The following is a 20,326-nucleotide window of genomic DNA, read 5'->3' as shown; positions in this document are numbered from 1 at the left end:
AATTTTAATACTAAATGACTTTTCAGTAATTACTGTAGTAATACCAGATTTTAGGAGTATAGCCTGTGCTCCAGTTTAAACTCAACTCTCTTTGTTCAAGTTAAAATGAAACAGGTTAATTATTGATAAAACAGGCTATAACATTAAAGATAAGAATCCAGGCATGTTATCCCAGTAGAAAAAAAGTGAGTGAGTCTGCACAACCTAAACCTGCTATCACTATCTTCAGATGATAGACGCTAATATTTTCTAAGTATCTAAGCCATTAAACCTTCGCCTGGCAGTCTGGAGACCTCCTTGCGTGTATTTCCCGAAGTGTAACAATACACACGGTAACTTATCTGTGTGAAAGCATTTGGTGCAGTGGTTGAGGCTCGAAATCAAAACCTCCGGAAACTCCTGCTGTACAAGTAGCTTGAGTCCTTGGGCAAGATACTTTTGTGTTTGTCTCTATCCAAGAGTATCAATGGGTACTGGCATATGCTGGGAAGGTATTGACTCGCTTTGAGGAGGCATGGCAATTGCCTCAGAGCATTGCACAGACTGGTCCCAATGCTTAAGAGTGATGGACACTCCAGAACTGTACAGGTTCAACTACCTTCACCTCTTTACTTTTACCTTATTTATACATATAAAAAGAGACAGCAATACCAGCCATTAAACTGAAATGATCATCTGGCATAGACTGTCATTATTGCACCAGTGTCTGTTGAAATATTTTGTGTTTTAAAAAAAAAGCCAAACACAGCAATTTTCACAGTACAAATACCATTATCGAAAGGTCCACAGAAGATAGTATAATACATACTCCAATAATCAAAATGCACACCATCGTGTCGGGATTCAATATTTCAACATTAATTATGTCATCGGCAGGAATACAATCATGCAAGTAGTATTTTCATCCTCTAATTATAGTCTACAATACTCAAATGTACTTTTTTCCTGCGGCTGTCTATCATGAAATCTACTATCCGCAAATTTACATGTTTACCAGCATCCATCTAATGTTAGTTTTACCATCCTTGATTCAATTCAATTCAATTTAGTTTTTATTGTCAAACACTGTAAAATATACGGTTTAAAATTCCGGCTGTTTGTTCACAGATTAAAAATATATAAATATAATATACTTCAAGAAACAATCACCTTCAAAAAAAAGCACAACACGATACATCACATCATAAAATGTTAAAATATAAAGGTTAAAATTGGAAAAGTTAAAATTGCAAAAATTGGCTAAAAGAGGTCTTAAAATTGCAAGTAAAAAGGCATAAAAGCAGTATGTATAAAGTTAATTTTAAATTAATTTAAAATGTAAAGTTTAAAGTTTGGCATAGACCTAATTATCTTTTCTAAATATCATTAAATTGCCTCATAGATATAAGAGAAATGAATTTCTTGTCCTGTTTGTCTTCCACCTGGGAAAGATCACTTGACCAGTTTTGCTAAATAAAAGGTGATGATAAAGAGGGTGACTGCACTCTGACATAATTACTTTGAATTTCTTATTGTTGGCACTGTAAACAACATCATGCGTGTTGGAATAAGACTTCTTGATGTAGTCTACCATCTTCAATTGCACTTATATTCATGTTTGCCAACATTTATCCATGTTTGCCAACATTTATCCATGTTTGCCAACATTTATCCATGTTTGCCAACATTCATCCATATAGGCAGTGGTTCGAGCAGCAAGCTCACTTTTGTTTCTGATAGTGGAATAAAGGCTATAAACCTTCAGGAATTAGCTGTACAGGTTCAGTTTGATCATTGGTAGTAATCCTTTGCTACAGATTTAAGCCTTGCAAGTTTAGTTGGATCATTGTGTTTGTTCTTTGGTTTAATTCTTAGATCGTTGACATTGCTCTTTTTATGCCGATCTAAAACTTAAGCTTCTTTAGATCTTTTTTGCCTCTTCCCTCAGTTCATTTGCATCATTGGTATTGCTCTTTTCCAGTGATCTTTTAAGCCTTACAAATTCAGTAAGATCAAATATTGGATTGCCTTTTCTTGCAGATTTATGATTTATCAGTTTAGATAGAACAATGTTATTAACGGGTATTGATTTCTTGTGTAGATGGAAACCTTACAAGTTCATTTAAATCATTTGATATTGTTCTCATTTAATGAGAGGCATGCAGGTTTCATATGACGTCTTTCTTCTTCAGATCTAAGCCATACAAGTTCAGTTAGGTCGGCTGGAAGCACGTCAAATGTAGCACCACCACAAAAACAAGGATCTCAGGAGTCTCATGACGACATGGATAAGGCATTTACAGATTACTCAGCTTCTGGGTACTCGGGAGGTGGTGCCGAGCAAGGAGGCTTGGGGATAGCTGACAATGTTCCAATGGACCTTAGCCCTGATGACTGTAAGCTATAATAATTATTTGACAGTATCCTTGTTTGACAGTAACTTATTGTTGTTTTTCAATCATTCATCTTATACTTGGAATTAGGCAAGATTTTTTTTATAACATGTTTAGCAAACCTGCCGCCCACCAATAATGATGATTTCAAATTTTAAAAAGTATATATATTTGGCCATTTAACACACCAGCTGTTTACGAAAAAATTGAAATTTCAGAAAAATATAATTGGTTTTTTTTTTGTTTTTTTTTATGCCAGCTGCAGCCTTGAAATCTCCAAAAATAAGATATGTAAATTTCTTCCTAATTTATCAACTTTTAACCATCCCATTACTACACTGTTTGAATAAAAAATGTAATTTTTATTTTCTCCTAAGAAAACAAAATTTAATTTTTATTTTTTTTCCCGCCCTCCTCAAATAATCTTTAAAAAAATAGCTTTGCGAAACAAGGTATAAAAAAGTCTCGTTTTAATATCCATATAAAAAAAAACAAGTGTAAACTTAAAGTGCATCCACATTTTTGTCATCCTCATCATTGTTCTCATCATGATAATTAATATCATATCATATCACCATCATCATCATCACCCTTATTTTCAACACTATCATTGTCATCATTATTGCCTACATCCTCATCATTCTAATTATCATTCTTATCACAAATTATTACAACCGAATTATTTTTTTAAAATAATATTTACAATGATTAGTACAAAAGTGTATTCACTTTCTTCATTACATGATTATCTGTACCTTTCAGCACCACTAGGGATACTAGAGTTCTCTGTTTTATACGATGCTGTAAGTAATGTTCTTCACTGCACCATCATAAGAGCTAGGGGTTTGAGAGCAATGGATTCTAATGGCTACTCAGATCCATACGTCAAACTACATCTTCTGCCAGGGGCATCTAAGGTAAATGCAGCTCATTTTCCAAAAATTGTAGGCATTAAACCTCAAGTTCCAAAAACTGAAGGGCTATTTTCAACTGTTTATCACAATTTTTTTAAATATTCATCTGTGAGGTATATATTTTGATGTAGTAAATTGCCAAGTGCATTTATGCAACTGCACTGTATTAAGGTATTCCTATATATTTGAACACTGTGTTATTATCTGTTTGATTCATACATTATTTGTGCTCCCATTGCCAAGCAATAACTTGGTTCGAATATTATTTCCTACGATTTACCAGCTGCTACCTCTATAAGCTATTACGTAGATTAAAAATAATGTTCGCTCAATTATGTGTGAGCCCTCAGCTTGTATGGAGGGAGAGAGACCAGTGGCGGCTCTAGGATATAAATTATGGGGGAGCTAAGATGTCCGACTTGGGGCTAAGTATTTATGGGTGTAACTATAGCACGCAGCATTATCTGAGAGCCGAAGGACCAAGCCAGGGGTGGGTATGGGAGGGGGGATCACCCCTCCTCCCAAAACGAGATTTTTCTTTTTAATTGGGACTTCTAGATGGCCAGAAATGGCTGAGATGGGAAAACTAGGCCTATTGTTTTTTTTTTTTTGGTCCGACTGCCTGACGAGCTTTGGCCGATGGGGGGGCTTGACCAGACAGATGGGGGCCTTAAGCCGTGCCGCCACTGAGAGAGACTAGTGGTCTTAAATCCGTAATAATATCGTATGGGCCTTGGTGGGCTAAACCGGTAAAGTTATAAGTCTTTGGCTAAACGGTATGACACTTGCCAAGGTAGCAAGAGATTGCGTGGTCGATTCCCACCTGTGACCTCTTTTTTACACTAATAAGGAACTTTCGTTGATGAACTATGTTTGATACAATTTATTACATCATGTTCCTATATATTTGAGCACTGTATTATTGTCTATTTGATTTTAACATTATATGTGTTAATGTTGTTGTTTATCCATTTGTCTTGGGGACTGAGCTTAATTTAACAGCCATATTGACATGCATATGCGCAAATTTCATTGTATATTTTGTGTCAAATAAAAAATCAAGGTAAAAATTGTTTTCTCTGTATGTTGAATTTTGGAGCAGAACATTCAAATACATGCTGTAGATAACATCAGTTTTGTAGCGTTGAATGCATTGTAACTTTGAGAGTGTCTTACAATGTGACCCAATGGCAGCCACCTTGCTGCAATTTTTGAATCCATGTTTATTTTTGAAATATTTTTAATTTTTCAGTCCTCGAAGTTGAGAACTAAAACTATGAGTAAGACACTAAACCCAGAGTTTAATGAGACGTTGACATACTTTGGTGTGACTGATGAGGATCTCCAACGAAAGACGTTGAGGTAATGCATTAGATTTGCATATGTGGTAATTTTTCAAACATCATTATTATGAACATTGTCATCATTGTATGCAGAAAATAGGTGACGTTAGTTCACTGTTTTAATTATCTATTCAATGATACCTGTCCATTAGTATAATTAAGTCTACCGTGGTTGTATTGAATTATTTATGTCATTTTTTTCTTGGTTAACTGAATTGAACACAACTAGACACAACTATCCATTACTTAAACCTTAATAATGCACATGTGATTTATAATGTACAACACCATGTTTGTGTTGGATTTTTTCTATTATTTAGAGTAATGTTTGAGCTTATATCTTTTTCTGCTTAACTGGGCACATTTAATCATTTGATGGCAACTGCTAGCCCACTCTAATATAGGCAGTGTTATTCCACAAGTATACGCAGTTATATATATTTTAATTATGCTTTCAGACTAACTGTAATGGATGAAGACAGATTGGGACATAATGATTTCATTGGAGAACACAGACTTCCACTGAGGAAACTCACTCCCCATACCACCAAGACATGTAGTGTTTACCTTCAAAAGCCTTTACCTGTAAGTTAATTCACCTGGATCAGAGCAGCTTAGGTCAGTCAGCTAAACTAGTGGTAGCCACTGTGTGTTTGTGTTTAACCATGGAGATCCATTGTTAACCTTTGGTACACATTTTAATTCCATCTGCTGCTCCTGTTTTGTTTCAGCTGGAGGGGAATGCAAGTATTAGAAAAAAAAAATGCACCATCTTTCAGTAGAGGCATTTATGCTGTTGTCCTGTGTCAATACGGCCCATGTGCACGTTAAAGAACAAACAGTCAAACTTGATTGGTTAAAAGCTAGGCATTAGTTCCAGCCATGCCCTCCTAGTGGGTCAATCTATGTAGTGGTATATAAAACAAATGTTTACTGGGATTTTAATCAGGTCATATTTCTATTTAAAATCCTTGGTGATCTGGATGCTGTACTCTGTCCCTCAGCTTCGTCTCAGGACACAGCCTCCAGATCACCAGAGTCTATAATTTGAACTATGCCCCTCAAACCAGTAAATATTTGTATACTAGTGTACTGCCAAATCAATGCTGGAAAGAAGACTTCAGACTTTTGTGGGTTATGTGTTCACACCTAATAAATCCAAACAAATCCAATCCAATCCTTTTTTTTTTGCCATATTGATCAGTAATTTTTTTATTTTAAAAAATGAAAAAGGTGATTCTGGTATTGGCATTTGGTAATATGCAAAGTTTGCACCGTTTCAATGTGGTGATTTATTTATTTATTATTTCGTTTTCTACCAGCTGGATAAAGATGAAGAATTAGGTGACAGCGAAGGAAAAGTTCTCATCTCCTTGAAGTATGTATCTTCCAAGCAGCAACTTTTGGTTGGCATTGTACGCTGCGCTGGTTTAGCAGCTATGGACTCAAATGGATATTCAGACCCTTACGTTAAAGTGTAAGATACTTTACATAATGTCAATTATATCTATGTGGTGTATTGCAACCATTCATATATATCAATTATATATTCATAGATAATGTGGTTATTTATAGCTTGTGTTCAATTTTTATGTAGCAATAGTGTGTACAATATAAGGATTTTATTTTCACATTTGCTACACACTAAACCATAAGCTCAAGACAGTTTATCATTATGTAACTTTATTTTTTTCCTACCAGGTGTTTGAAACCGGAACAGGGTAAAAAGTATAGGTTCAAGACCAGCGTTAAAAAACGAACTCTCAACCCAGAGTTTCATGAAGTAAGCATTCTTAAATTACTCTGTCTTCCTATGTAGATGTGACCTCTTTAATTTGTTTTGTTCTGGTTCTAGTGGGTAAAAACCGACCTCATAAGGTCCAAAAGTAGGAGTATATCAGGAAGGGTAGGAATAAGGTCAAATAATACAATATGAAAGGTCCACCACTGCATTTTAAGATGTGTTTACAGTATTTTTCTGTGTTTTGTCTTGATGCTTTTGATTTTTTTTTTGCGTAGATTTCACAGCATCTTTGTCTGTGGTGCCCTCTTCAAACACCCAAAATCAATCTAATAATTTCCCTGTACAAACACTGCTTTAAGAAAGTAAATTGAGGATAAATTGGATTAAAGTATTCTTTACCAGGCTTCTACCATTATTGCTATATTATGTATTTCTTTGTAGGAATTTTCCTATGATGTGAATTACAGTGAATTGTCTAAGAAGACTTTGGAGGTAACAGTCTGGGATCATGATTTCGGCAAATCTAATGACTACCTAGGTAATCTATTTTTTTTTTTTTATATTATTGTTATAAATTTAGTATTTTTATTTATTTCTTCTTTACCCTGGATGAGCTGATCAGTGTAAAAACATTGTTACCCTCTGGAGCCCAGCAACACATAAAATAAAATACAATCAAATGGCAAAGATGGTAAAAATAATTCAAAGAAGAACAATCAAAATAATTAAATGTAAATATATTTTTAATTAATTTTTTTTTTCTAGGAGGTGTACAGCTTGGGATACATGCAAAGGGTCCACGTTTGAAGCATTGGTTTGAAACATTGAAGTACTCCGACAAACGCTTTGAGCGCTGGCATGTACTAACTAGAGAGGAGTTTGGAGAGATTGAGCCATAAATTTGTTGGTGATTACCATCAGCAATCCTACAGCAATACATATTGAAACAAAATATGATTGAGTGCAAAAATGAATATTGGTAGTTAATTATTGATTAATGTAGATTTAGCATATAAATGTCATAAAAGTTTGTCACTATCTTCTGTTGGAAGTTTTACATTTAAACGAAAAGTTATTTGTTAAGTGTTGGTGGAAATTGTTTGGAAATTTGTTTTTATTCTTTAGAACGATTAGTTAAAATTTGCAGCAATCTTTCAAAGTATCAAATATTTACTTTATTTTGACTAAGTAGTCTTTTTATTTTGTAAGCATTGATATATCAATTTTCTGTTACAAACTGTAAGTTTTGTTACCAACTTCGATTGCCACCAATCTTTGCCTATTATCATTGTGACCAGCTATCATTTTGGCCAACCTCTAACCATTACTGTTGGCAAAATATAATTGTCAGTGGCATATCAAGAATTGTAAAAAGGGGGTGCTGAATACAAATATTATATCCTCTGAAGGCACAAAACTAGGTTTAGAGTATATCTATGACTACATCATAAATTGGTTGCTAACATCTAAAGTAAGTTAAGTAACTTACTTTGCCATTTATTTTCATTAATTTACTATTATTTTTTTCCACATTTGAACAAAAAGGGGGTGCTCGGACATCCTAAATACCCCCTGGTTACATCACTGATTGTGATCATAAACATTTCAGACACAAACCATTGTCAACAATCATTAATGGGTGCCAAATATTTTTGTCACCAGCTACTCTTGTAGTTGTAGTAATGATGAAAATTAATTTTGGTTCACTGCCATAATTATACACGACCATTACAATATATAACTGTAGTTAATCCACCAGGAGTATATACAGTAATTAGCATTCCTATAATAGATAGGCCAGTTCGACCAATCTAATCAAGACCAGATAGAATAACCAGGCTTTTTTTATAGCGAAAAAGTCCAGTATGAATAGTGTGTCTTATTTAAACCTGTTTTCCTCTAGGCGAATTTATTCACACGAATCGTAGGCATCAGGACGGTTCCTAAGCTCTGGTTGGTTGCGCACTTTTTCCGCTTCGAAAAAGTAGAAACTGTTCAAACTACCGATTTCGCTACAGCGATAACTTCGATAGAAATGTGAATGTGCATGAGCATGTACAGACACTTTCAACTCGCGCAAATGTCATCGTGCATATGATAGTCTTAACTAAAGCCCTGTCCAAATTTCATTTTTTATGACTAAATATGGTCATGATGACATCACATCGTGACCATATATAGGCACATCATGACTTTATATGGCCATACAACAGTTTTTTGTCAAATAAAATTTGATAGTCAGGTTTACCAACCTACATGTTGCTAATCTCTAATATCAATTGGCTTAAAAAACTTAAAATGTATCAGTTAGATATTTTTCTTAGCAACTGATTAAAAACATTGATAGCCAAATCCTATTAAATGTAGGATTAAAATGCAGCCATATTTTATTGGCTAATATTCCTAAACAAGTATGGTATGTAGTTAATGTTGATATATAAAAAGCATTACAGTTTTTTATTTACTAAAATATAAGGAATGTTTAATAATGAGTTGGGTAGTATTATTGTATAAGCCAATGTAATTCATTAGATACTAACACTATATGTTTGCAAAGAGCTAGCAATGTGCAGTTAATGAAGAAATATTTAATACCAACGTAAATATTATAATATACAAACAATATAAAATCATTATATTATTATCTTTGTTATTATATTTATAATAATAGTAATGTTAATAATTATGATTATTATAGATGTTTACTCAATGCAGCTCAGTTTCAAGGCCATTTTTAACTTGACAAAATGAATGAATTTATTGACAGTTGGCAATTACAACTTATAAATAATTATACTGTAATATATAATATAATCAACCCTGTAACTTGGTTGTTATTTAAATCTGCTGAATGAAAAGATATAAAACTACAATATGAGATAGTGACAAATTATCCTCTAAAATTAATGAATAGTTTATATTTTAGAACTTAGAAAAAAGAAAAATTATATTTGTATGTAAACCTATTTATAAATACAGTACAGGTACTTGCAATATTGACTGTGTGCTAAAGTGCTGTAACATATGAGTGTTCTGACTTTGCTATAAGCATACCACAAAACGGTATCAAAGAGAGTGTGGGCTTCTGTCATAGGGCATGCATCCGATTTAATTTTGACATAATCTCAGATACTGTAAAAGATGTATCTGACCTAAAAGCTTAAGGTCTGAAGTATATTTGGTCTGGTGTATTGCTAAAAATCAGGGGGTGTGCTTAAGGAAACAACATAGAACTGGTTTATTTAATAGTACATAACTGCCTGAAGCATTGCATAGAATATGGGAGAGGCTTAAACTTAAGTCAGCACACTTTATAAACAACCACTGCTGTAGTTAATTTTGTTACAAAGCTTTGTTAATATTATTATTTAATAAATAATATTATTATTGTTAATATTAATAATGTTAGTTTTATTGCTGCTTTTATGTTATTACTATACTTTAACAACATTCACTAAGCATTAATATGATCATATTTAATATCAGTTTTGTGTGCTTATAATTCAAAAACTATTTATTTGTGTTACCATATTGCAATATTTATAGACAATCATTTGAAATGCATATAATTTTAAACAATAATATAATAAATAAATATATTAGTATTGATTAGTAAAGATCCAAGGAATATTTGAACCCTGTTGTGTGAAATGATAGTATTGTGAAATAGGCAATACTTTTGTTGTATCACAAGTAGAATGATAATGAAAACTGGAGTGCAATATGATTGTAAAGTGATGTTTTCAAACCCATTGTCCCAACTTGCTGACATCATAAAGTAAAACTTATCAAGCATATCTAATGAGATATTTTACATCATGCCCAATCACAGCTTTGAGGATTCAGGATATTTATATTTTAACCATCAATATTCATCATGTCGGCATGCACTATTTCACAGCCAACCATAGCATTGATGTCTCAGGATATATATATTTTACACAGGCATCATGTTTAGATATGAAGCTATACCCTCTATTCCACCTCCCCTCTTCCACTCCTCCTTCCATTCCCCTACCAGGATTGTAACTTAGGAAAATATAATTCAATATATGAATTAATTATTGCTAGGTTTCAATTGAAATTTTAAATGAAAAATTTTATTTGCTGGTATTTTTAGTAAAAGGTCTGTAATTCAGAGAAAAATGTCAATCTGTGTATTATTGGAAGTTGAAACTAATGGTGTTAAATTGTTTCTAGGAACAATTCTTTAAAAAATGGTTTTCTATGGGGAGTATTTATTGTGCTGAAGAACCATTTTTTGGCATGGAATCAACTGTCTGGAGCAGGCCAAAACCTAATTTCTTGTGGCAGCAGAAATATAGCATTACTGCAATTGATCATTTTAATTATCAATTCAATGCTCTGAATTTCTTTATGGTTTTTTTGTTTTTTTTTAGATTTTACTAAAGACAGTATATGTTTAAAGACGACCATTGATAATTATTATACAATAAAATCTTTTTTTTTTTTCATCATTTTCAATTAATTTTAATCTTTACTATTACAATTTACAATTGTACAACACAGAAATCATTTTATTTCTCAAATTCAGCCTTTGTAATTTTATATATTAATTATTGAGTATATGCTCAGTAATTTGCATTGTATTGTTAATAGTTTATAGACATGAATTAGAATTATCAAATTGTATAAAATTAGTGTTATATATCATTTACCTGTATGTCTACACTTGGCGAGATAATTTGATAAAGCTTCCAATAATGTTCATGCAATATGTTCATTATATTTATCTACTTTACATAAGGCACAAATGATTCAGCATGGATTTTATCCTAATATCATTATTAAAATCATTATATACACCTAATAAGTAAAGAAAAATGTATCGACACTAATGCTTATTACTGCAAATTTGAATAGAAATCAGTTTCATTTGATGTACAAGTTAAATGAAACCAGCTGCTTAATCTTTTATAATGAGATAATATTAAGTTAATTATTAAACAGGTGCTTAATTAATCTGCTAATGTTATAATAATTAATCAGCTTCATAATTCATGTTCAAATAGTTATTCATCAGGTAATTTATTAATACCAATGTTGTTTAATTACATATTATGCTGACGATATCAATCAAAATCAAAATACAAATTAATATGGATATGTAAGGCATTATCATAACTTCATCAAAATTGGTAAGCATATTAAAAAATTCAAACGTTTGACCAAAACTGATTACCTTTCACCGTCTTATAAGAATTTGTTAAAAATGTAAAGTGACCAAGACACCTTATTCTGTTCCTTGTGACCATTATATAATGCAAACACAATGTATACTGAGAAAAATATAAAACGGGTTTGTTCAAGCTAGTCTGTTCAACTATAGCATTGTAAAGAAAAAAGTATATCGGTTCACTGTATGAAAAAGAAATTAAAGTAGATATGTAAAATTATGATATATATAAGTGTGTTTTTCTTTATTGCTGATCGCATTTAATATTACTTTTAAAGCATGTTTAATGAGAGCGATGATCATGTTTGAGCCTTTAGTTCTATAAATCTGAAGGCTGTTGATGATAGGCTTGGTTAATTCCGGATTCACAGACAATACATACCATATTTATTTCGAATAAACGCCCCCGCTTTGAATAAACGCACCTCTAGAGCCTCATTTGGAATAAACACCTCAATCAAATAAATGCCCCGAGACATAAATGACTAAAATCCAATCGGAGGAACATCATTCTCAACACACTCTATTAATGTTCTACTATAGTAGAATTACATTTTTTCTAACCTGTTAGAGATTATGCAATAACACATTTGACAATAATTATGTGGCGTAGTTCCACATTTACAGTGAAATTAAGGGGCATTTATTTGAGTATACATATCCATTTTACACCAAAAAGAAAATGCTTCCCTCAAATAAATTACCCCTAAAAAAACCCTTCTGAACAATGAACACCCTGAGGCATTAATTCAAATAAATAAGGTATTTGAGATTATGTGTATGTGTTTGGTTGGTTAATCAAAGCAAACCACAGATCACACAACTTTGCCACCCTTAATTTATACAAAAATCAATACAAAATCAGGGTTGTACCAATACCTTGGATTTGAAGGTGGGCAACTTAACCACCATACCATAGTTACAAATTATAATTTAATCTTACTGATTTTTCGCCTAAAATTAATTCCCCAAAATATAACAATAAATCAAAACAGACTAGGAAGGACCAAACAGGTGAAAATCACCTAGTCGGTCAACTCTAATGAAAATTTAAAGTATTCCAGGACCATAGGAACTAGTGACTAGTAAAGAAACCTGGCGAATACGCTCTGTTAGAAGGATATGATTGGCTGCTTGCCTGCCAGTGGACACAGAACGTTCCATTAATGCTGAGGGATATGATGTATGGAGCCAATCACCAGCAAAACTCAAATTTGGAATACCACATTCTACTGGATATGTGACATTGGGTCTGTACACTTCTGTTTTGATTTTAAAAGATGGGAAATTATCTTCAAATGAATTAACATGGTAGGCTAGCATCGTGAAATTCTCATCACATATTTCTGGATAAATTTGATTAACTGTAGGCTTAATAATATCCCAGACGGCGGCATCCGGAATATCTTTTTGCTGCCATGTGTAAAGATGGAATTCCAGCACAGATCCACCAGTTTTATTTGCCCACATCGCAGGCTGTTCCTCCAACATGTGATACTGAGCGATCAGGTTAACCGGCGTGTAATCTGGTGTCTCAAGAATGTCAGGGCGATTGTGAAGTTGTTTGTCAAACCAGGCCCGGAAAACCTTGTACCGCGGTGCTGTTGGCAACTTCCCCACCTTAGTTTGTAAACATTGAAGCTTCCTTCCAATACTGGAGTCTAGCGGATAGTTCAGTTGGGTCTTATTCAGGATTTTTTGAGTACCGATTAAGTCTGTCGCTAGAATCACATGATCAAACTGCTCTTTGGTTTCAGTAGAAACTACTTTTCCAGTTGTTGAATTGAAATATAGGGATTTCACCGTAGAATTTGTCTGAATTCTGGGAAAAATATAAACATCAATAAGTGGTTTCCTTCAATGAGGAATGATTAAGGAAGAATACAAATAAAAAAGTTGGTCGATGTTGATTAAACAATCATGATATAGACAGAAAGAAAAACATTACAATAACATTAGAAAATCAATAAATAAAATGATGAATGAAAATGCTTAATTTACCCTTAAAATAATTATCAGTAAGACAAAATGCAATTCAATAAATACAAAAAGCGATTGTAACTTAAAAATAAATTTAAGCTGAAATGTACACTGAATTTCTACCTGACTCCAAGGTGTTCTAGTGTTTTTGTCCATGGACCTATTATCGCATCTTGATAGTTTTTGGTTGTGGTTTCTCTTCCATCAGCCTGAAATGTACAAAACAAATGTGGTAGTGCTGTATATAGTGTGATGTCTTCAGGCCCCTTCAAATAGGATTCTTTAAGTGGGATTTCCTACACATATGACAGCGCTTATGTTGCCTGCAACATGGGCATAAGCTGGATGCAGAGGTGCGGACGCACCCCCCATTGCAGCAAATTAGTTCAACTAAAGTTGATTAAAATACTAAAAATGACCATAAAGTTTTCATTGGAATGGATTTTAGTTCTGAATTCTGAGATTTACTTGTTACTTGTTATTTGTATAGCGCCTTTCTTTTCAGTTACGAAGCACTGAAGTTCTTTTTCCCTGGTCATTGGATCCATATGCTAAGTGTTGCTGCTGGTAATCAGCGCAGGGGGCATGTAATCCCACCAGGTACCCAATTATACTCTTGGGTGGAGAGAAGCAATGCAGATAAAGTGTCTTGCCCAAGGACACAAGCAAAATGCACAGCGAGGGATTGAAACCCCGACCTCGAGGTTGGGACACCAAACCGTTCCAGCTGCGCCAAACTGCTTCTACTTCTATTTAGTTCCACATTCTCATTTTTATATTGCAAAATATAGCATTATTGCAAAAAAGATAATTATCTGTCAAAGTTAACATTTGAAACCAAGAAAAAGTTTAGTATGGAACGCCATTGGCGCAAAGAAGTAATATGGAACACCATTTCACAGATTAAGACAAAATTTAGGGACTGGAATTCAGTTTAGTACAGCATCTCTGCTATCAATCGCTCCCCTGAGTAGTTCTCAAAATATCAAGCTAACCTTCTAGTACTACAATTATTTCTTGCCTATCCTATCAGTTTACATAAGGTTTTTTCAAAAGAAATCTCACCTCCGGTTCACTCAGAAAGTAAAGTTGCATGTATGTTAACATTTCAGCCGCACTGATTGTATGCCTCTCGTTAAGCGTCACGGACAATGCTGGACGCATGATGATGTTATAGAAAGCTTCATCAACGTGCTTCTCCTTTGCCCAGTTATCTTGAAAGAAAGGCAAATGTTACAGTATACAGAACATACTATGCTTGCATGGTGGGGTAACAATCATCTAATTTGTAGAGGTGTAACAACATTTAAAGCTATTTTTAATTGTAATCAATTATAGGATTTCAAACTTTTAAGAATATTAAGCAATCATAGTCAGGTTTTGAGTACACTTATAAGAAATAGAAGCCGAAGTAGCCATTATTTCCTGAAAAAATTGCCTAAAGCCTGCAGGGCTGAAGGCAATATTCCATCGCAATTTGCTGTATTAAAATCACCCCCAGCTTTGAGCTTTTTTGCACACGAGACGCAAAAATTTGGAGGCACTATATTGATCAGTGATCAGTGGGGAATAGGAATATCAGTGCAAATAAAAGTGATGACATCACCACAGACTTTATAATCTCAATTATTATTTGATGTTTCTGCATGTCATTAAGTCTATTATAACTTAGGCTGCACACACCTCTCTGCCTTTGTGTTAAATTTGGCGAGACATGCAGACCTAAAGGAATATCTCCAAAAATTTTACACCATGGCAATAGATGCATCGACTGGAAATTTGCTGTGAACAAAAATCATGCTCAAGTATTTAAAAAAGACACCTCATGATCCCTCATATTCAATTCCCATCACTGTCTTTGTGTCCTTCGGATGAGACATTTAAGCTATTGGTCCTGTGTGCATTCCCATGTACACGTTAAAGAACGCAGTACACTATTCGGGAAAGAGTAGGTAATTGTCTCTCAGTGTACTGCCAAAAAATCACCACCAGAAGCACCCGACTGGAAATAAGTCTTCTCCAGACATTTGTGGGTTATCCGAAAAAATCTATCGATCCTATTGTTACAAACAAATCTGACTATCTTAACTCATGAACAATAACATTATCTAATTCAACACTGTACAGTCATGATCTATTTAAATGATTATCAAGAGCATTAACATTTATAAATAAGTAATAAAAAGATTACTTACCGAGTGATATATTTGCATATTTCTCAAAAACTGTATCATAATTATAGTAAAACAAGTCGGGCAGTGATAAGACGGACTTAATTGCATTAGTTAATTCAAGGTTTGGACTGCGATTAATAATACCTGCAGAAGAAAATACATTTTTTTACATGTATATGTAAATACATACTAAACTGATAAAAAAGAAATAATACCATCATATTAATGATGATGATGATAATTATTATTGACAATAAATAATAATAATAAATATCAAGAATTTTCTATTTACACAGCATATTTACAATTTCTCCATATACAGCAGGGGTGGGCATAAATATCAGAGGGCCAACGTGAATTTTTTTATTTAACAGAGAGGGCTGTACCCAAAATTTGATGTTTCCATTTAGTGTATTTCAAAAACCTTGAAGCACTGCTCTTACACCACTTTATTCTCTGTTTTAATATTACTTTTTACACACTTCTCCACAACCCTTCTTTCAAAATCTATGTCAAATTTGGTAGTATCTACAGTACTCACCTATAAGGTTAAGTGGAAAAGGACCCTCGCTATATATATGCTCTGGTAAATAATTCTTGAAAACATAGTCAACGGCTTTCCACGGTTTAAAATTACCATTAATCTCAAGTCTTTGGCGAATATCTTTAAACTGGTGATAGTTGTAAAACCAAGCTAAATTAAAAAGAATATATACATTTAATTTTTTTTTAATATATGAAAAGGAAACTTTAATGTGTGCATTATTAGTATCATTTTATAATTACTGAAAAATATAAATTATGCATTAAAAACCTAACAATAATTATAATTATTTACCATGGAAGGCATGTTCAATTGGCCATGATTGGTTAAGCCGCTCAACATTTATAGTATGAAGACGGCCGCCAAGAACCATGTCCTTCTCACGAATCTTCACTTGAAAACCTCTCTCTGAAAGTTCCAAAGCTGCCGAAAGACTTGCAAGGCCTCCGCCTACAAAACCAAGAATAATTTAGGCATGGTTAGAAAAATAACAAAACTAGCTCTAGTTCAGCCCAGGGTAATACTACCCTAGGCTTGAAAATGTTCCACCGGGTTAAGAGGCCCCTGTCCCCTACAACATTTTTGACAATTTTTTACGTTTTTTTTTTACGCATTCTGCTAGGCCCATATTCAGGAGGATGCAATGGGTGTATGCACATCCCTCAACCCCCAATTTAGAAAAAGCCCACATTTTTAAGAATGTCAAGAATGTACTGAATATAAAATTTGTTATTTTCTGTAATATAGCTTAAACAAATCTTAAATCATTACATTTTAATCAGCAATCTATGCTTGAATTTGGCCATTGAAGTTGCCATAGTAATGAAAAATTGAAGATGGAATTACAGTAATGCAAATGTATCAAACCAGCAAACTGTATAAGAGTCTGTTACCTACGATGAGAACAGATCTGTTGACACCTGCAGGAAGTCTTGCTGCATCGTCAGGATTCACGGGCGGAATCTTGACAGGTGCCTTTGGAAATGCTTGACATCCAACCAAAAAACATCCTGAAATATTTGCATACGGTTAAATATTTTAATCAAATATGTTTTTCGTTCTTTTTTCATTACCGTAAATGCTCGAATAAACGCCGCACTCAATTAAAGCGCCGCCCCAAACATGACTTTTTGCTAAGCGTCATTCTAGAATAAGCACCGAGAGATTACCCCAGTGTGTAATGAATCACTTTGAGAAACAGGGTTTTAAATACAATGTATACATTTTTAAAATGATTAAATTAAAATAACACAACATACAATTTACAATGACGTAAGGACCTATGATAGGCCTACCGAAATACAGGAATACGTGAGATAGGTAGCGCTGTGGTGCTTATTCAAGCATTTATGATATATCTAAAAAACATGTATTTGTAGGGCATGTTTCCTGGCCCTTGCCTGTGTTTATAATTTTAAAGAAAGATTTAACAGTTACGCAGTTTTAATGTTAACAATCTACTATACCAAAATTACCCTCCACTGCATAAAAACCGTAGATGCCCCTTCTTACCAATACTGGTTAAAGAAAATAGGCGTATACTAGCCTGGAAACATTGTGAGATGTATTTTAAATTTCAAATATTTTGTAAAAAGACATTCTATGGCCTATCTGGACGGAGTGCAACACGGTAATGTCTAGAAGATACTTACGTAATCTGGGGAATCCCCTTTCTTGTGGACGACGATATCCCTGTAGTATTCCCGTTAAGACTTACCGTATTAAAGACCATTCGGAGTTATGTTATTAAATTATGCTTTCATAATTCTGTGTAGGTTCATAAGATGATATATAATATATTAATAACATTAGTTAGGCCTAGGCCTGCTACGCTGTTTCTGTATTCGCCATGCTGGCGAAGGTTGGTTGCATAGGGCTAGGCCCAAAACAATACCGTGTAGCAGCCTAGGCCTAAACTAGGTAATATTAACCTAGGCCTATAGGTTAACAAGTTGTGAATCCTGGCTTACCATAGAAAATATACAAATAAAATAAACTTGTCGCTCCCATCTTGCTATGTGTATGAAGGAGTAAGCACAGTACTGCAAATCACAATTAATAATTCATCATTTCTTCATCACCCCATGCATTGAACATTGAACATTGATCAGCCACATTTACCCAGCCAATAGAAATTCAGAATTCGAGAACTTACGGTCACCAACGGGTACCGTGTAGGGCCTACGTGCCACCATGGAGGTATAAAAATAAATAAATATTTTATACCTCCATGGTACCACCGATGAAGGTTAAATCAGTTGCATAACGGCTATGAGCACTCACTGGGCCAGTACATTTATATTCTTTTTTCAGGCGCGTAGGCCTACGCAGGAAAGGGGGAAGGAAGGGGTTACGATGGGTGCGTACGCACTCCCACACCCCCAAATTACCAAAGGTCCACATTTTCAAGGGGTAGAAAATTTAAAACTCACTCTTGTAGGCCTATAGTTGTCTCAGATCCACCCTAACCTTCTGGATTATTCAGAGCAATTTTAAACTATAGGACCGCCTAATTCATCGTAAAGCAACGAACTGTATACTGTATACGCTTTTGTGATAAATTTGAGTGTTTTCCCCGCCGCTTGCGTGTCAATGATTCACCAGTGGCAGGTCCATGAATTCGAAAAGGAGGGAGGGGGTGGGGTGGGGGGGGGGGTGGAGGCAGGGAGGAAGTTTTACAAATGCAGGGCCCACCAACCTCAGCCTCCCAATGGTTGGTGGCTGAGGTAAGAAACATTATGTTTATGCTTATGGCACTTCTAGGGACATGGCATTCTCAGACTTTTTTTTTTGCACTTAAATCCGCCACTGTTCACGGTCCGCGTATAAACTCATTTTCTTTCTAAGGTTCACTGAAATCATCTTTATTCTCGCCATGTTGATATGAGGCGAGGATTTACACCTTCGCATCGCCAAGGCCCGGAATGTTAGACTGGGTAAAGCAAGAAATAATATACACAAAGAAACGTCAAAAACAATACAGAAAAATTTGAGGTTGTCTAGACAAATATATCAGATAATATTGTGCGATTGTCAATGAAGCTCTGGATCCTTTAAAAAAAATTGGAAAAAAGAAAATGATCTCTTCAAATTGTATGAGAGTTAAATATCCGGCCATTCGGAGGAGGTTCCAGTGCCTCCCCCATCCAATAAAAATTCTGCGTACGGGCCGGTTTTTTGACAAACAAATAACCAAGGCCCTTTTCCAAGCCAAAGTCTGCCGAGTGATTGGGGCATTTTGATTTTAATTGACTCTTCTTGTTTATTAGTGATATCTTAGTTAGAATTAAGTATGCTTTTTTGGAGTCACTGCACGATACATTAGAATTCGAATGTCTAAATAAGGCATAAAAAACACCGGAGCGGCGAAGTTGGCTTCGCTCCCAGACCCCATCAGGGCCCTTCGCCCACGGCCCCAGCCTCTGGGCCCCCAAGGCACCTCCCCAGGGGCCTCCGGCCGCTTCGTTACGCCACTGAGTTAAATATAGTAGGCCTATGCCTATAATTTTATTTGTTCTGTATGGTTGAAAATCGGCTAACCTAGATCTGTGATAATTGTGCCTACTGGTTTTCATTGACATCTTATTTACAAGAACATAATAGATAGCTTGGGCTTCAAAAAAATGTGCTGGTAAACCGGGGCTTCAAAGTGCTGGTAGTAAACGGAGTGGTAATGGTTGTTTAATTTCCAGGATATTTTAATGGCTTTATGTTTTCAGTTGTTCATTACTGCAGTTGTTTTCTTTTTCCGCTGTATGTTTTCTCCAACGCCTTCAGCATGTCTATAAAATTTATATGAGCTATCTATTATTTTATTACTACAATATTTAAAATACAAATTACGAAAATAATATTTACATCAATACCTTAAATTAGTTGATATGCTGTTATTATTATTATTATTATTATTATTATTATTATTATTATTATTATTATTATTATTATTATTATTATTATTATTATCATCATTATTATTTTTACTTATTATTATTAATAATATTATTATTAATATTATTATTTTTATTATTATCATTATTTATTATCATTATTATTATCAT

At 34.0% G+C, this 20,326-nt stretch overlaps 2 protein-coding genes across 6 annotated transcripts in view; one reads left to right on the top strand and one right to left on the bottom strand.

The window, feature by feature from the left end:
* LOC117119430 (double C2-like domain-containing protein beta) overlaps window positions 1-11,790 on the top strand; it is a 44,410-nt gene extending 32,620 nt beyond the window's left edge. For all 4 annotated transcript variants that reach the window (XM_033264255.1, XM_033264253.1, XM_033264254.1 and 1 more), the window contains 8 exons: window positions 2,172-2,375; window positions 3,135-3,289; window positions 4,539-4,648; window positions 5,088-5,214; window positions 5,952-6,106; window positions 6,331-6,412; window positions 6,815-6,911; window positions 7,139-11,790. In XM_033264255.1, coding sequence (XP_033120146.1) covers window positions 2,172-2,375; window positions 3,135-3,289; window positions 4,539-4,648; window positions 5,088-5,214; window positions 5,952-6,106; window positions 6,331-6,412; window positions 6,815-6,911; window positions 7,139-7,272 — 1,064 coding nt within the window. In that variant the 3' untranslated portion in view covers window positions 7,273-11,790. The remainder of the gene's footprint in view (window positions 1-2,171; window positions 2,376-3,134; window positions 3,290-4,538; window positions 4,649-5,087; window positions 5,215-5,951; window positions 6,107-6,330; window positions 6,413-6,814; window positions 6,912-7,138) is intronic.
* A 154-nt stretch (window positions 11,791-11,944) lies between these two features.
* LOC117119432 (15-cis-phytoene desaturase, chloroplastic/chromoplastic-like) lies at window positions 11,945-18,382 on the bottom strand. 2 transcript variants are annotated; one of them, XM_033264259.1, is made up of 8 exons: window positions 18,239-18,382; window positions 17,162-17,278; window positions 16,563-16,718; window positions 16,266-16,418; window positions 15,746-15,868; window positions 14,616-14,764; window positions 13,674-13,759; window positions 11,945-13,392 (listed from the first exon to the last, which is right to left on the bottom strand). In XM_033264259.1, exons 1-8 carry the CDS (start codon window positions 18,276-18,278, stop codon window positions 12,621-12,623), a joined length of 1,596 nt encoding a protein of 531 aa, XP_033120150.1. In that variant the 5' UTR covers window positions 18,279-18,382; the 3' UTR covers window positions 11,945-12,620. The 2 variants fall into 2 exon arrangements, with proteins under 2 accessions (XP_033120150.1, XP_033120151.1); XM_033264260.1 differs by lacking the exon at window positions 18,239-18,382 and having other exon boundaries at window positions 17,166-17,278.
* Between the last annotated feature and the right edge of the window lie 1,944 nt (window positions 18,383-20,326).

Source organism: Anneissia japonica, unplaced genomic scaffold (assembly GCF_011630105.1).
Source record: "Anneissia japonica isolate Jap-2015-1 unplaced genomic scaffold, ASM1163010v1 scaffold11229_len202898_cov190, whole genome shotgun sequence".
Lineage (NCBI taxonomy): Eukaryota > Metazoa > Echinodermata > Crinoidea > Comatulida > Comatulidae > Anneissia > Anneissia japonica.
Note: the sequence above shows the minus strand (reverse complement) of the source record. Positions and strands in the feature narration are given on the sequence as shown.

Coding starts and splice junctions, on each gene's coding strand:
- LOC117119432 (XM_033264259.1), bottom strand. CDS start 18,278: ATGGGAGCGACAAGTTTATTTTATTTGTATATTTTCTATG. Junction 17,279..18,238: donor TTATTTGTATATTTTCTATG/GTAAGCCAGGAT, acceptor CAAATATTTCAG/GATGTTTTTTGGTTGGATGT. Junction 15,869..16,265: donor TTTTCCACTTAACCTTATAG/GTGAGTACTGTA, acceptor TTTCTTCTGCAG/GTATTATTAATCGCAGTCCA.